Genomic DNA, 15,474 nt, shown 5'->3' on the forward strand with positions numbered 1-15,474 from the left:
CTCGTCTCTTAAAAACTGGGCTCAGAAAAAGCCATCTTCAATAAGAATAATCATTTTAAGGGTGGAAATGCATGCTCCAACGGTGTAGCTATGAGTTAACAACATAAAATGTGAATGGAGCACGTTTCAGTCGGCCCAGCTGAAGCTAATTAATGCATGTTACCCCACAACCCTTCAAACGGACAACACAGCTCCTGATCTGAAACACTCCAGTAAACTCTGATGCTAACTGATTGTGGCTAATAAGTAAAACTTATTTTGCAAAGTGAGCTTTTTCCTGGTGTAAAAGACATCTGTGGTTTTGTTTGAGCCACTTCATACATCAGAAATAGACTGTAGTGGGGATGAAAGGCAACTCTCTGCTGGTTGGTTGCCTGCTTTGCTTGTCCACATTCTTGCTCTAAATACCAGCTAGTGAGCCCTGAAGCGTTGCTATAGAACTCAGGTCTGGTCCTCAGCAGGGAAGCCTGCTGTCAAAGTGTCCTTGAGTCGAGCTACGAAGCTGCCGACACCTTTTTATGAACAAAGGAGACTGCGAGACACGCCAAGCCAGCAACAGACATGAACAGATTTTTTAAAAAGTTCGTTTTCTAACATTTATAGTAGGGCTGGGCAACGATTAAAACGTTTAATCTAATTAATCACATGATTTCCCTGATTAATCACGATTAATCACATTTGTACGCAAAATCCAAAAATGAATCCAAAAGTAGTGTATAGCTTTTAGCATTTAGCTTTATTTTAAATGTGCTGCCATATGAATGAAAGTGCCATAACATTTGTTGTGCAAACACACTTTTAACATCAGCATCTTTCTGTAGTTTTTATGTAGAAGCCTCGCTCCACTGTCTGTTTCCTTGAATGACTTGCTGCTATCAGTTGTGTGTTTTGCCTTTAAGTGATATTTTAGACTGGAACTACTACGCTGAGAAGACAATTCAACTTGGCAGTGTTTACAGATGACTTTGGTTCTGTCGACTCCGCCGTCTGGAAGAACTTTAACATGAAAATGGCCGAGTAAAAGTTCCGTACCCTTCTCCATGTTTGGTGGATCCGCCGATTACTTTCTTTTCCTGTTCCACAGCAGACAGCAGCAGACTTTTACAGAATAAAAGCCTGTGAGCAGCAGACTTTTACAAAATAAAAGCCTGTGAGCAATAGACTTTTACAAAAATAAAATAAATTTAAAACAATTTTAATTAAAAAAAAAAACTGCGTTAATGCGCGATAAAATATTTATGGGCGTTAAATAATTAGCAAGTAAACGCGATAATAACGAGTTAACTCGCCCAGCCCTATTTTAAAGGTATTCATTTCTTTTGTTGTGGCCCAAAACTTTCAATGTGATGAAATAATAACTGAAATAAATGTTAGTTTGCCCAAAACGGCTGTTTTTAGTTTAAATCTGCCCCGACATGCGACTTTACTACACAATCCTGACCAAAACCAGTGTTATTGCAAATTTATTAATCAATGTTTTCTGAGTAGGAGGTAAATCCCTATTTTTTTTTTTTTAAAGTCTTGTTTTTATTTTATTAGATTAAATCTCAGCGTTATCATGAACAAAATTAGGGCTGGGCGAGTTAACTCGTTATTATCTCATTAACTCGTTAATTATTTAACGCCGATAAATATCTTATCGTGCATTAATGCATTTATTTAATTTAATTTATTTTAATAATAACGACAATAACGAGTAAACTCGCCCAGCCCTAATTTATAGTCCTCTTCAGTCCATGAGAGAAATACATTTCCAGATACTCCAACGGCGCATAGATAGATAGATAGATAGATAGATAGATAGATAGATAGATAGATAGATAGATAGATAGATAGATAGATAGATAGATAGATAGATAGATAGATAGATAGATAGATAGATAGATAGATAGATAGATAGATAGATAGATAGATAGATAGATTATTATTGGGAAATTATTGTGTTGCAACAGCGTACATTATAAAAGATATGTAAACAATTAAAGGAAAAACAAGCAAACAGAATAGAATAAAAATAGAGAATAAACATCAGCTATAAACAAATCTAAAGTATGAAGAGTAGGGTAAATAATAATAATAATAATAATAATAATAATAATAATAATAGTAATAATAATAAACATCAGTAAATTAAATAAAAACAGATTTGTACATTTAACAATAAAGGAAAAAATAAATTCAATTGAACAGACTGAACCAATAAGAAATATAGGGTATATGGATAAAATATAGGGTATATGGCTAAAATATGGGGTATATGGATAAAATATGGGGTATATGGATAAAATATGGGGTATATGGATAAAATATAGGGTATATGGCTAAAATATGGGGTATATGGATAAAATATAGGGTATATGGATAAAATATGGGGTATATGGATAAAATATGGGGTATATGGATAAAATATAGGGTATATGGCTAAAATATGGGGTATATGGATAAAATATGGGGTATATGGATAATTTACATTATATTGTACAATGATGATATTTGTGCAAACATATATCCGTGTAAATATATCTGCAATATGAACAATGAGATGCTCCAAACAATCAAAAGATGGTGCATATTCCTGCATTTAAAGATTCTGATCATATTTTCTTTTAAATGCCACCATCAGCTTCCCTCAGAGGGCCCACGGGCCACATGTTGAAGCCCACAGCAGCAGTTATAACTGTTGTGGCGACGGTAATTCCCTACTGTCGGTTGAAATCAGCAGCATACTGTCGGGCCAAATCTCTGGGATTATGTTATTACAGCCGTAATGCTGGAGAACAGTGAAAAAACCGACGCTTTGTCATGTTCTTAATGGACAATGTGGCGTCGTCGTTGGGCCGATTCCAGTTTGAGTTTAGACGAGCGGCGCCGAAATCAAACACAACAGCTTCTTCATGAAATGAGCCCCGAGCAGCAGATGGAGAATATGTGGCTGAGACGAGTCGATGGAGCCGTCTTCAGATTTGTCTGCTGGTGCAGTTCAGGTTGAAGGCGCCATGGGAGGAGGAGCAGATGGATTACACGTCAGGATTACAATATAAAGACACCAGCTGTTATGGAGGATGCACATGAGGAGGGTAGACGGGCCTCAGTGGTTACGTTCAGTCCCATCGGTGGCGTTCAGGAGGTCAAACCAGCCGATAAACTACAACTTTACACCAGCTTAAAGACGCTCCCTCACTCACCTCTCTGTGTTAAAACACCGCTAACTTCATCAGTCTCAAACATCGGCAGAACTTTTTTCATTACGGAGCTTCAGTTTGAAGCGTAACGGCTGCAGCTTAAAGGGACAGTTCGCCTCTTTTGACATGAAGCCAGAGCCGGCCCAAGGCATATGCCAACTATGCGGTCGCTTAGGGCCCCCACACCACCAGGGGGCCCCGAGAGCAATTTTGAATTTAATTTTGATTACAACTTTATTTTTCTGTAAGATAATGTGAATGTCATTTGATTCTATTTTGTATTTGTATTTTGAACATTTTGCACACCATTGCACATCTGAAAGAAATTAAACTATTTAACGTGTTTACTATAAATAATGCAGTCTCCAGCCTGCTGATGTTACTTTCAAATAGTTAAATTAATGAGCCATACTTATACATCACTCTTTATGTAGAAGTTAATTAAACCATATTTATGAGTTTGCTATCCCTTTAAGGTTAAAAACAAGAATGACACCTGTATAATGTAAGAGGATTACAAATAATGCTAATGATTGTGGGTCCGTTACACACATAACAGTGCAGCCTATGGAATAATGAGGCATCTGGAGCTGAGGTGATGGTAGGGGGGCCCCAAATGAAGCTGTATGACATCCCATATTAGTGTTGTGGCCATTTATGTTTTGTAAATCACACATTCTATCAATTTAGTTTTCTTTGGGCAGTTAGAATATACTTTAATTAATTTGGAATCAAAATCTGTAATTCATTTTTATACTTGAAATTGTTTAGATTATTTTGGTAACTTTTAGACCCTCCCATTAATCAGACAGATTAAGAACACACCGGGGGGGCGTGTTGGAGGAGCTTTTTGTTTGTCAAATGTCCGCTGTGAAGACGGGAGGTGGTGGTTAAATGATTTTTTTGATCACTTTTAGATCTTGTTAAAACAGATTAAGTTAACTTTCGTTTTTCATCTTAAATTGTAAGAAATCTTTAGTTATTGTTTTGTTCATATTTTTTTTTGTCAAAAATAAACTACATATGTTTTTTAAACAATCAACTCTGAAGTGCGTGCAAGAACAAAACCACCTGCTGCCACCCACGGCCTTTCTTAGAAAATATACTTTGGAAACTAAAAAGGACGCGACAATTAGCGACATCATGTATGAACATCTTCTTACCCCCTGCTGCGTCCTGTGAGCAGAGTTCCAGCCTCGTTTTGGTGCTGATGAAGGTAGTCCGGCTAGTTGGCTGGGGTTTAAAAAATAAAGCGTTTTGCTTCTATAAACAATATGCGTTCAAAAGACCACACAGTAAAGAATGTCCCTGTAAAATAACAGTAAAATACTGGCAGCAGGGACGCCAGTATTTTACTGTTATTTTACAGTGCAGCTACTGTTATTTATCAAACAGTATAATACTGTTTTTTTGGATTACAGTACATGACGGCAGGATAACTGTGTTTTAGTCATTTTACAGCGCATCTACCGTAATTTATTTAACAGTATAATAATGTATATTTTGGATTTGGACATCAATTCATTACAAATACTGTTTTATGCTGTTAAATTACAGTTATCTACTGGTATTGTTAAATTATTTAACTGTTAATTTACATGTGAGGGATGAATATTCAACAGGATTTTACAATTATTGTAAAATTACATTATTTCATGTAAATAATGTAAATAAATTACATTTATTATAATAAATAATAAATAAATTACATTAATTATTGTGAAATACAGTTGGATACTGTTGTAAATCCACCGTAAATATACAGCAATTCGTTACAGAGTAATACATTTGCATCACAAAATGGTTCTCCAGGAAAAAGTCAGAGCTCACAATCGCTTGGCCCTATTTTCTCTCCCTTCGTATCACTGCCTGCTGTGTGCTCCGTCCTTGTTGGAGAGGCTGAACCTTTGGTGGAAGCTGCTGTTCCACCCGCACCTGTCAGCAGGTGACCTGCTGGTTGGAGAAGCTTCCAGAATCAACAACAAACGTCTCTTTATGTCTTTGTCTCCGAATGTGTTGCTGCTTCCAGCTCAGATTCGTCTTTATTTTCTAAATACGGTGGAGTTTGATGTCTTATTGATGTCTTATTGATGTCTTATTGATGGGTTTTTTTGTCCCTTAGGGTAACATTAAGACACTGATGACTGTTCCCTCATACACGGTTTCAGAATGAGATTACAGAACATTTCCAACAAGGAAACGGAAAGAAAAGCTATTAAAAATCTGAAGCTTTCAAAGGAAGATTGAGAAGACATTTTAAATGTCAGACTCGATGATGAGAAGAAAGGAGGAGAATGTTTCCAGCTCCTGTCTGGGGTTTGTAGTCTGTATCACCTGCAGGTTTTGGAGGTTTTGTGCAGCTCAAGCTCAGCTTTTTTCCACGTTCAAACCCTGCTCGAGCATCTCTTTAACAGCTGCTGACATGATGCAAGCAGAGGAAAGCCAAGACTGTGGCCCGTTCCTCTTCTGTCCAAACAAAGATCCACACTTTCACATCTTTCAAAGCCATCAACAGCAAAGGTAACCGACCTCTGTCACAAGTAAACGTTTCATCTTAATTAAATAGTCCTCTAAAATAAAAAGTCTCCCAGGAATCCTGCTTCACGTTTACCTTTTTTATTTTATTTGTAACAGCTCCTGCTCACTGGGGTGAAAACCAAACAATTCCAGCTGTTCACATGTCTCATCTTCCGAACATCCTTCCTCCCCAAATGCATAGGAGCAATATTTCCCCTCCGATACCAACTTTTAAAGCTATTCACTTCTTTTGTTTGTGCCACAAAACTTTCAGTGTGGTGAAATAAAAACTGACATAAATGTTAGTTTGCTAAAAACGGCTGTTTTTTAGTTTAAATATGTGACTTTACTACACAATCCTGACCAAAACCAGTGTTATTGCAAATTTATTAATCTATGTTTTCTGAGTGTTTTCTCTCATTTTTATTTGAAACTTGAACTACAGCCTAAACAGGAGGTGAATCCCTATTTTTTTAATTTTTTTAAAAGTGTTGTTTTTATTTTATTAGATTAAATCTCAGCGTTATCATAAACAAAATATTAACACGTCCTTGTCCACGTGGAATCAGATGTTTCATATTCTTTTATGGTTTTTCTTGCACTATTTGCTGCCTGAGTATCTGTTCCAAGAATGTAAATGTATTTTATTTATACAGCCCTTTACAGACAATCCTTACGATGAAAGTGCTTTACAGCAGGTAATAAATAAAGAGAAGAAGAAGTAAAAACAAATAAATTTTTTTTTTAAAAAATTCAATTTCAAAAATAATAAAAAATAATCATCAAAAAATAATTGAAAAAAATTGAAAAAAACAATAAAAGAACAGTGAAAGCAATAAAATACAACAAAATCAAATAAGATAAATGATTGAAAAAAACGTTTTGTGGATCTAATCTGAGGCGTTTTAGAATTAAGACACGATGCTGAACAGTTCTGCAGCTAAAACTACTGGACTCAGAGTTTAGGAGCTCAGACAGAAATAAACGTCTTTATCCTGACAAACAGGATTCAAACGGAGACTTTTAAACATGTTTTCCTGATAAGAAGCGACCGCAGGCCGACGTGAGAGACGTACGGGGCGTTAGTTCATTCAGACAAGTCAGCGTCAAAACGTAACAGGCTGGAACACACAGCTGCCCCACAGCCGCCCCACAGCCGCCCCACAGCCGCCCCACAGCCGCCCCACAGCCGCCCCACAGCTGCCCACAGCCGCCCCACAGCCGGCCACAGCCGCCCCACAGCTGCCCACAGCCGCCCCACAGCCGCCCCACAGCCGCCCCACAGCCGCCCCACAGCCGCCCCACAGCCGCCCCACAGCCGCCCCACAGCCGCCCCACAGCCGGCCACAGCCGCCCCACAGCCGCCCCACAGCCGCCCCACAGCCGCCCCACAGCCGCCCCACAGCTGCCCCACAGCTGCCCACAGCTGCCCACAGCTGCCCCACAGCTGCCCCACAGCTGCCCCACAGCCGCCCCACAGCTGCCCCACAGCTGCCCCACAGCCGCCCCACAGCCGCCCCACAGCTGCCCCACAGCTGCCCCACAGCCGCCCACAGCTGCCCACAGCTGCCCACAGCTGCCCCCAGCTGCCCCACAGCCACCCCACAGCTGGCCACAGCTGCCCCACAGCTGCCCCACAGCTGCCCTTAGCCGCCCCACAGCTGCCCCACAGCTGCCCACAGCTGCCCCACAGCCACCCCACAGCTGGCCACAGCTGCCCCACAGCTGCCCCACAGCTGCCCACAGCTGCCCCACAGCCACCCCACAGCTGGCCACAGCTGCCCCACAGCTGCCCTTAGCCGCCCCACAGCTGCCCCACAGCTGCCCCACAGGCCACTCAGAGCGATGGCGGCTGCACACAGGACTGATGCGTGAGGATGAGATGGAGACGATGCTGCACGTCGTCTTGTTTAAGCTCAATCGAGCACAGAAGAGATGCTGGGGTAAAATGGACGCGGAGCGGGATCAGTTCATAGCAGAGTTTCACCCACAGATGTTACAGCGTTAGAGTCTGACACACTGAGATGGCGTCTGCTGTGATGCTCCAGGACACCTGAACACTGGAGTTCAGGGACAGGTTATGTTGATGCTGTTGGAGCTAAACTCGATAGTTAATATTATTATCAGGGCTGGGCAACGATTAAAATGTTTAATCTAATTAATCACATGATTTCCCTGATTAACCACGATTAATCACATTTGTACGCAGAATCCAGAAATGAATCCAAAAGTAGTGTATAGCTTTTAGCATTTAGCTTTATTTTAAATGTGCTGCCATATGAATGAAAGTGCCATAACATTTGTTGCGCAAACACACTTTTAACATCAGCATCAACACTGGTTTTGGTCAGGATTGTGTAGTAAAATTACATATCGGGGCAGATTTAAACTAAAAAACTGCCATTTTTAGCAAACTAACATTTATTTCAGTTGAAGTTCTTGGAAATATCAACGAAACTGAAAGTTTTGGGCAACAAACAAAAGAAATGAATACCTTTAAAAGTTGGTATCGGAGGGGAAATATTGCTCCGTTGCATTTGGGGAGGAAGGATGGTCGATGGTTTGACTCCTGGCTTGCCCGGGCGTCCTTGGGCCAGAAACTGAACTCCATGTTGCCTACCGATGTGTGCGATAGAGACAGAAATGTGGCATGTAGTGTAAAAGTAGTGCTTTGGATGGTCAGTTAGAGTGGAAAAGTGCTATAAAGTCCAGTTTATTTAGCATTTGCATCACAAGTCAGGGCGGGGGAATGATGTCATACCCAACATGGAAAACCAGCTCACTGGTCAGGCAGGTGATACTGCTAATCAAAGCTGTTAACAGCACATTATTCGATATTTTTTGCATACAAACAACAAAGCACGAAAGTAATACGTGCGACTGATTTAACAAGAGATAAATTATAATCAGACTGAGTTATTAAGTGCATGTAGACACCTTAATCTGACTAAGAACTGGATCGGATCGGATTCAGATCCCGAGATAACTGGGTTGAAAGTCACTCTAAACCTGCTTGTAGACGCTGAAGCTCGTGGTGAATCACTTTGGCTGTGCTCGAAACCGCAAACTACATACTACATACTACATACTGATCAATCAGACAGTATGCAGAGTGTTTACCCACAATGCATTTCGCTCCTGCCCGAGCCGAAATCAGCCGGCCTGAAGCTGATTTCCCTTAAGCTCTAAACTCTGTAAACTTTAGCAACATTTGAAACATTTTCAGGTGAGAAAGTAGTCGTTTAGATCCCCAACGTGTTGAAAACCTGACAAAATACCGGCTATTTACAACTTTGTTCCCACGAATTCAGCGCTACTAAAGCTAGCCGCAGTGAGCTAACGCACTTCCTGTTATTTTCACAAAATAAAATACCCGTTGCCTTTTATCATAGGGAAAGCCATTACCATACAATTGGTGCTTTTGTTTTGAAAACAGGAAGTGAACCTACCCTCGTTGTAGCTAGCTTGAAACTGCCGTTTTGACAGGAAATGACGATCGGCGACGTCACGTTACGTTGCATCTTGGGTAGTTTGAGTATGAGTAGTAACCTCATGATGCATACCCAACATTTAGGAGAATCTAGTATGCATCCGGGAACTTCTCGCTTACTCAAACTCGCATACTAACTCAGACAGTTAGTATGAGTAGTAGGAGAAGTATGCGGTTTGGAACACAGCCTTTGCGTTCTGCACCTGCTCCAGATGTTTTCCCGGGGTCGTGACCCGGAAGTCAAAGGAGACGATATTCCTGTTGTTGTCGCCGTCAGAAAGAAACAAACAACGCGATGGAGAATGCTCCGTTGGGCATCGAGTTTGTGCAACAAGCAGCTCATCACAGAGCAAATGTAGAGGGACGTAGCTTCATCTGGCTCTGCGTTCTCCATCTTTCTCCAATGCCTGAGTTTGTTGTTGTTGTTGGTGGTGAAGAGGTCAACAGGAAGTGGCTCTATTAGCAACAGCTGGAATGGGTACAGCGCCACCTATCATACCGGGGTATGACACGCTTTGTGCCTCTGATCCCATTCATTCACCGCCATATATCCAAGGAGAATTACCCTTGCTCAGCTCAGTCTGATTGTAATTTAGCCAATAATCTGATCCTCTCAGAGCCATGTGACCCCACTGAGTCGGTTACATGGTGTTTCTGCTTTTTCTCATTGGAAACGCCAAGGAATGCGGTCACAGATGGCGTATCCACGCCAACCAGGTTGACGATGCATCAAGAACAGAAAGCAGAGAAGAGTTGACTCTTTGTCCCAAAGAGTTTGTCCCAAATTTCAAAGACATCCGATAAATAGTTGGTGAATAGTCGAGATGTTTCGCCACCAGTGGCCGACACTCTGCGCCGTCACGTGCAGTTGAGATGAGCAACGTTACAGCTGGACTACCATCCGTGACCACATCCTGCTGCTTAGCCTCCTCTGTGGGAGATCCTGGTCCGGGTAACTTCAGCTGAACTCACTGCACCAGAGATGGGACCAAGTCACACGTGCAAGTCCCAAGTCATTTTTTCTTGGGCAAGTCAAAGTCAAGTCACCTTATTATTGCAGTTTTACCTGCAGAATCTGATCTTAATAAAGTGAAAACACAAAGATATAAGTAACTGTCAGTAAACATCATTGGCCAATATGTCCAACCTGTCCACCCCGTATCATATCAAGCTAACGTTAGCTAACTACCGACTAGGCTAACAGGATAATATTAGCTAATTTGACAGCACTTACTGGTCAGAATGGATCTTCAGATGACGAACAAAGTTGTCGTCTGGCTGTCCGAGATGTTGATGCCGCATGTCTTGTACTGAGCTGTTCGTCTTTTGCTGTCAAAACGGTGATTACGAAAGCCGAAGACAACGACTCTCGGTCCCGCTGACATGTTGATGCATATCTGATGTGAGTTTATTCTCTCCAATAAACACTAAGGTATGCAGAGAGGGCATGGCTGACTGACAGGGTAGGGATCCAATCAGGACGCCATACTCAGCCTGCGCTCCCACCGGGTAATCCATATTATTTTTTTTTATTATGTCAAGTGCCGAGTCTTTAACTTCCAAGTCCGAGTCGAGTCTCAAGTCTTTTCTTTTTTGTCAAGTCAAGTCACAAGTCATCAAAACAGCGACTCGAGTCCAAGTCACAGCGACTCGAGTCCCCATCTGTGCACTGCACAGAGATCCTGGTTATAAAAAAATAAATAAAATGAAAAAAATCTGGATTTTATTAGAGCAGAGCGACCGTGACGGTCGACACGTCGTCTCTTTCTGACCCTTTTCTAGTCGTCTTGACAAAAGAAACAGAAAAATGTGTGGGTGAGAGCAGCTTTATTTGCAATTGAGCTGCATTAATATAAACTTACACTTACAAAACGATGCAAAAAAGACTCGACTTTGCAGCAGCCCAGTTCAGAAAGCTTGATTTTGTACCGTTTGGGTTGGACCGACATGTCTTATGTGCATCTTAAAGGTCTGGTTGTGGTGGGACTAACACAATAATCTGATTTTCTGAGTGTCATGTTAACATGCTTCATGAAATCTGGATGAATCTTACATGATGGTAAGAGTGCAGTCAGGAGGATAAATCCTCAGATTAACTCGATTGTCTGTGTGGAACTGAATGGCTGTGCTGCTGGAAATATGGGAAACATGACTCCCCCTTGAGTTGTAAGAACCCTACGAGCTGGCAGGGCTTAAAAAAACAAAGATAAACAGATAAAAGATGAACGGTTTCATCTGGGCTCCCACAAACCTCCCACAAATCAGACATTAAAGGACTAGAAGCACTTTTAAAGGCTCAAACGGCACAGAAACAGCCCGAATGTGAGAACTACCTGCAGCCACAAGCCCAAAAAAAACAAAAAACATAGAAAATAACTTTCATTCACATATTCGACTCTTCTGAATATTTGGCTTTTACAGGTTGGAGACTTCTTTCATTACAAACTGGCTCAATGTGTGCGTGTTTTGGTGCAAAAAAACAAAACAAAAGCCCAAAAAGCAAGGCGGAGAGTTGGCCTGCTGCACAAATACAAGCGTTTCAAATTCACATCTTTACATGTAAACCAAGAAAAGGCCGAAAAAAGCCAAAACGGGCGATAGAAAGAAAGACTAGAAAAAGATCCGTGTGCTGCTGTGATTGATTCTGCTCCCAGTGTATGTACAATCAAGGCTTACAAAGCTCATAAATTGAGGGATCAAATCACATGGTGACACAGCCGCCTCTAAAATAAACTCTTCATTTCCTTTTCCAGCCTTCGGTTTTAAACCAGTCGTCCTGATTGGCTCCGCCTCTTTCTGCCCGACTTCCTGTTTCGCTTCACTCCATCTTGGACATCTCAAACTTCGTCACCATGATTTCCTGAAACACAGAAACCACCGTACGGGTTATTTTCTGTCTTTGAACACCAAAAGCGCATTCTGCACACGTTCCAAAGGCACGGCTGAGGAAGAAGATGGGGAAATTATGTTTGTTAACAGATTAAATGAAGCCGTTTTGTGTTTATGTCAGCAGTTAAATAACAGCAAAAGCAAATATCAGAATAACTGAGTTTATGTTTCTGCATTTAGCGACTTAAAAATGAGGATATAACATTAAAGCTAACAAAAAGCTAACAATGAGCCAACAATGAGCTAACATTAAGCCAACAATGAGCTAACAATAAGCTAACAATAAGCTAACGAGCTAACAATAAGCCAACAATGAGCTAACAATGAGCCAACAATGAGCCAACAATGAGCCAACAATGAGCCAACAATGAGCCAACAATGAGCCAACAATAAGCCAACAATAAGCTAACAATAAGCTAACAATGAGCCAACAATGAGCCAACAATAAGCCAACAATGAGCTAACAATAAGCTAACAATATGCAAACAATTAGCTAACAATGAGCCAACAATGAGCCAACAATAAGCTAACAATATGCTAATAATAAGCAAACAATGAGCTAACAATGAGCTAACAATGAGCTAACAATGAGCTAACAATAAGCCAACAATAAGCTAATAATAAGCTAACAATGAGCCAACAATGAGCTACCAATAAGCCAACAATAGGCAAACTATAGGCTAACAATAAGCTAACAATAAGGTAACAATTAGCTAACAATAAGCTAACAATAAGCTAACAATAAGCTAACAATAAGCCACGGAGGGAATAGACTTATCATTCCAGCAAACTTTATGGTGTAGATTGGCCCTTACTACAGGGTGCAGGGTTGTTCTAAGACACTGGAAAACCAAAAATACCATTTAATGAGCGGTTAGGAGAAATTAAAAAAAATAGCAAAGCTACGAGCAACTGATTTTCAGGCTGAACAATAAGGAGGAAATATTCATGAAACTATGAGGTCCCTTCATAAGTGTTGGGCCAGATGGTTGATGGATGGGGCAATGAGATGCTGGAGATGTTAACCCTGCTGTATGTAATTATCTTTATGTTTGGATTAGTTTAGTTTATGTAAGCATTTTTTAGCGAGTAGGCAAGGCAATTTTATTTGTAGAGCACAATTCGTACACAATGTAATTCAAAGTGATTTACAGCTACATAAAATCACAAGAAGGCAATAAAATCATTAAATAAATAAATAAAAAATAAGAAATAAAAAAAAAATTAAAAATAATCATTGATTAATTAATTTAAAAGTGAAGAGTGCAGATAAAATACTTTCAGGTGTCATATGCACAGCTAAACAGAACTGTTTAATTTTAGTAATGTTTTGTGTGTGGGTTGTTTTTTTCTTTCATGTTATGTTGTTTTATTCTTGTCATTGGTTCATGTATATGTTGTTCCTTTTGTTTGTACTGTTGAAAAGCAATAAAAAAGTAAATTACAAAAAAAAACAGTCGAACTTAAGGACTCAAAACAGCCCAAATTATGTAGAGAGCAGGAAACCGACCACTGGAAGCTACGTGTTCAGCAAACCGGCTGTGAGGACGACTGTAAAACAGCACAGCATCGCAGTTTAAAGAGTTTAATGATTATTATTATCAACGCCATTAGGGTGAAAATGTAGGCTTCGGCCTACATGTAGGACCGATACGAACCTCTTGGAACTTGCTTTGTTTCGGAGCTCGAATAAAGGAATAAAGTCATCTCCCTCTTTAATCATCACCAATGACATTATTGGCCATTACAGGGACAGCGAATCATTTAGCTATCAGATTTCACCAGAATTTCCTTCTTAAAACAGCAAGAATATGTTGTATAATCTGCCATAAAGAGGCAACTGTCCCTTTAATCTCCGTCTGTGACAAAGGACACGACTCCCACGCTGATATTAATGCACCGAACTCACCTGGAAGAGGCTGCCCATCTGAAGGCTTCCCTCCAGAACTCATATTTTCTATGCATTTAATATCTCTCAGTGTCCAAACAGCAGCTTATCTAACCCATTGATTTCACATTAGAGGCACTTCACTGATTGCTCGATGCCTTAAAAAGCGGCTCAATCTGGAGATGAGGGAGAATATTTGGAAAATGACCCAAATAAAACGGTTAAATAGGAGAAAAGTATAAAAAAATATCTTAAACTGTAATGAGTGAGTCAACTAAAACAGCCTCTATTATTCATATGATAAATATTAAATGATTATTGGATCATTAATGGCTGCAGGAGCGTTTAAAGATCAAACACACACAAGCTCCGGTCGCCACGACAACGAGGATGAGGGTAAACAACGGCGTGACGCAACAGACGATCTCCTGGCTGTTTGCTGCCCCCTGCTGGTCACAATCTGAACTGTGCACATTTCAGAATTCAATATTTATGAATGAATTTTCATTTCCCTGATTAACAAATCCACACTTTTATCTCCCATTTCTATTATTATTATTTTCAGGCTAAAAAGCCTCTTTAACAGCAGAACTCTGGACGAACTGAGCGGGCGAACGGCAGAAAAACGATGTAAAACGAGCGCGTTTATCCGTCTGAAACGTTCATCTGCGCTTGTGTGATTTACGTTTCCCTTATAAAGGTTTTTTTATTCACCTTAGTCACATGTTTTTTCTTTGTCCTGATCTGAAAGGTTTCTTTTTTCAGGTTATTTTTCTATCATGTCCACTGTTCTTGGGGTAAATATATTCAACCATGCCCCTCTGATTGCCATATTTGGGATTCCTGACCCCTCACTTGCATTTAACTCTATTATAGCTTTCACTTCCTTACAAGCAAGATGTTTATTATTGTTGCATTGGAAGTCTGATAAATATCCCGGTGGCTTAAAGATGTTTTTTTTTTTTAAACTTGAGAAAATTAAATATACGCTGAGAGGATGTACAGTCAAATTTTTTCACAAATGGTAACCCTTTATTTCCTATTTCACTAATTTAGAGGTACTACCTGATTGAATGTGTGCCTGTTACTGTTCTACCTTTTAAATAAATGCATAAATAACCAGCAGTATGTGGGTGGGGGGTTGTTCACTGTTTATTACATGGCACTCTGTAAATTAATTTAATTATTTTCTATATAATTAATTATAAAATAATCAATATAATAATTAATATAAAATATATAATAATAATATAATTTTATAATTAATTATAAAATAATTAATTATAATAGTAATTAATTAATAATTAATTACTATTTATAATAATAATTAAACAAATATTGTGAGTGTTTTGTTTTACACATGTAATCGATTGCATATGTGTGTGTTAAAAAGAAAAGAAAAGGCAAATTGTATGTCTGAAACTGAAAGTATTGTATTGTAGCTTTCAATAGAAATATTTAGAAAAAAAATATTTATTTTTATGATTTGTATTCCTCATTCAGAGTCA

General features: G+C 39.7%; 1 protein-coding gene across 2 annotated transcripts in view; it reads right to left on the reverse strand.

The window, feature by feature from the left end:
- Positions 1 to 10,997: 10,997 nt before the first annotated feature.
- LOC142387979 (transmembrane protein 87A) overlaps positions 10,998 to 15,474 on the reverse strand; it is a 29,571-nt gene continuing 25,094 nt past the window's right edge. For both annotated transcript variants that reach the window (XM_075472778.1, XM_075472777.1), the window contains exon 21: positions 10,998 to 12,049. In XM_075472778.1, coding sequence (XP_075328893.1) covers positions 12,008 to 12,049 — 42 coding nt within the window. In that variant the 3' untranslated portion in view covers positions 10,998 to 12,007. The remainder of the gene's footprint in view (positions 12,050 to 15,474) is intronic.

This window comes from Odontesthes bonariensis, chromosome 9 (assembly GCF_027942865.1).
Source record: "Odontesthes bonariensis isolate fOdoBon6 chromosome 9, fOdoBon6.hap1, whole genome shotgun sequence".
NCBI classification, from domain to species: domain Eukaryota; kingdom Metazoa; phylum Chordata; class Actinopteri; order Atheriniformes; family Atherinopsidae; genus Odontesthes; species Odontesthes bonariensis.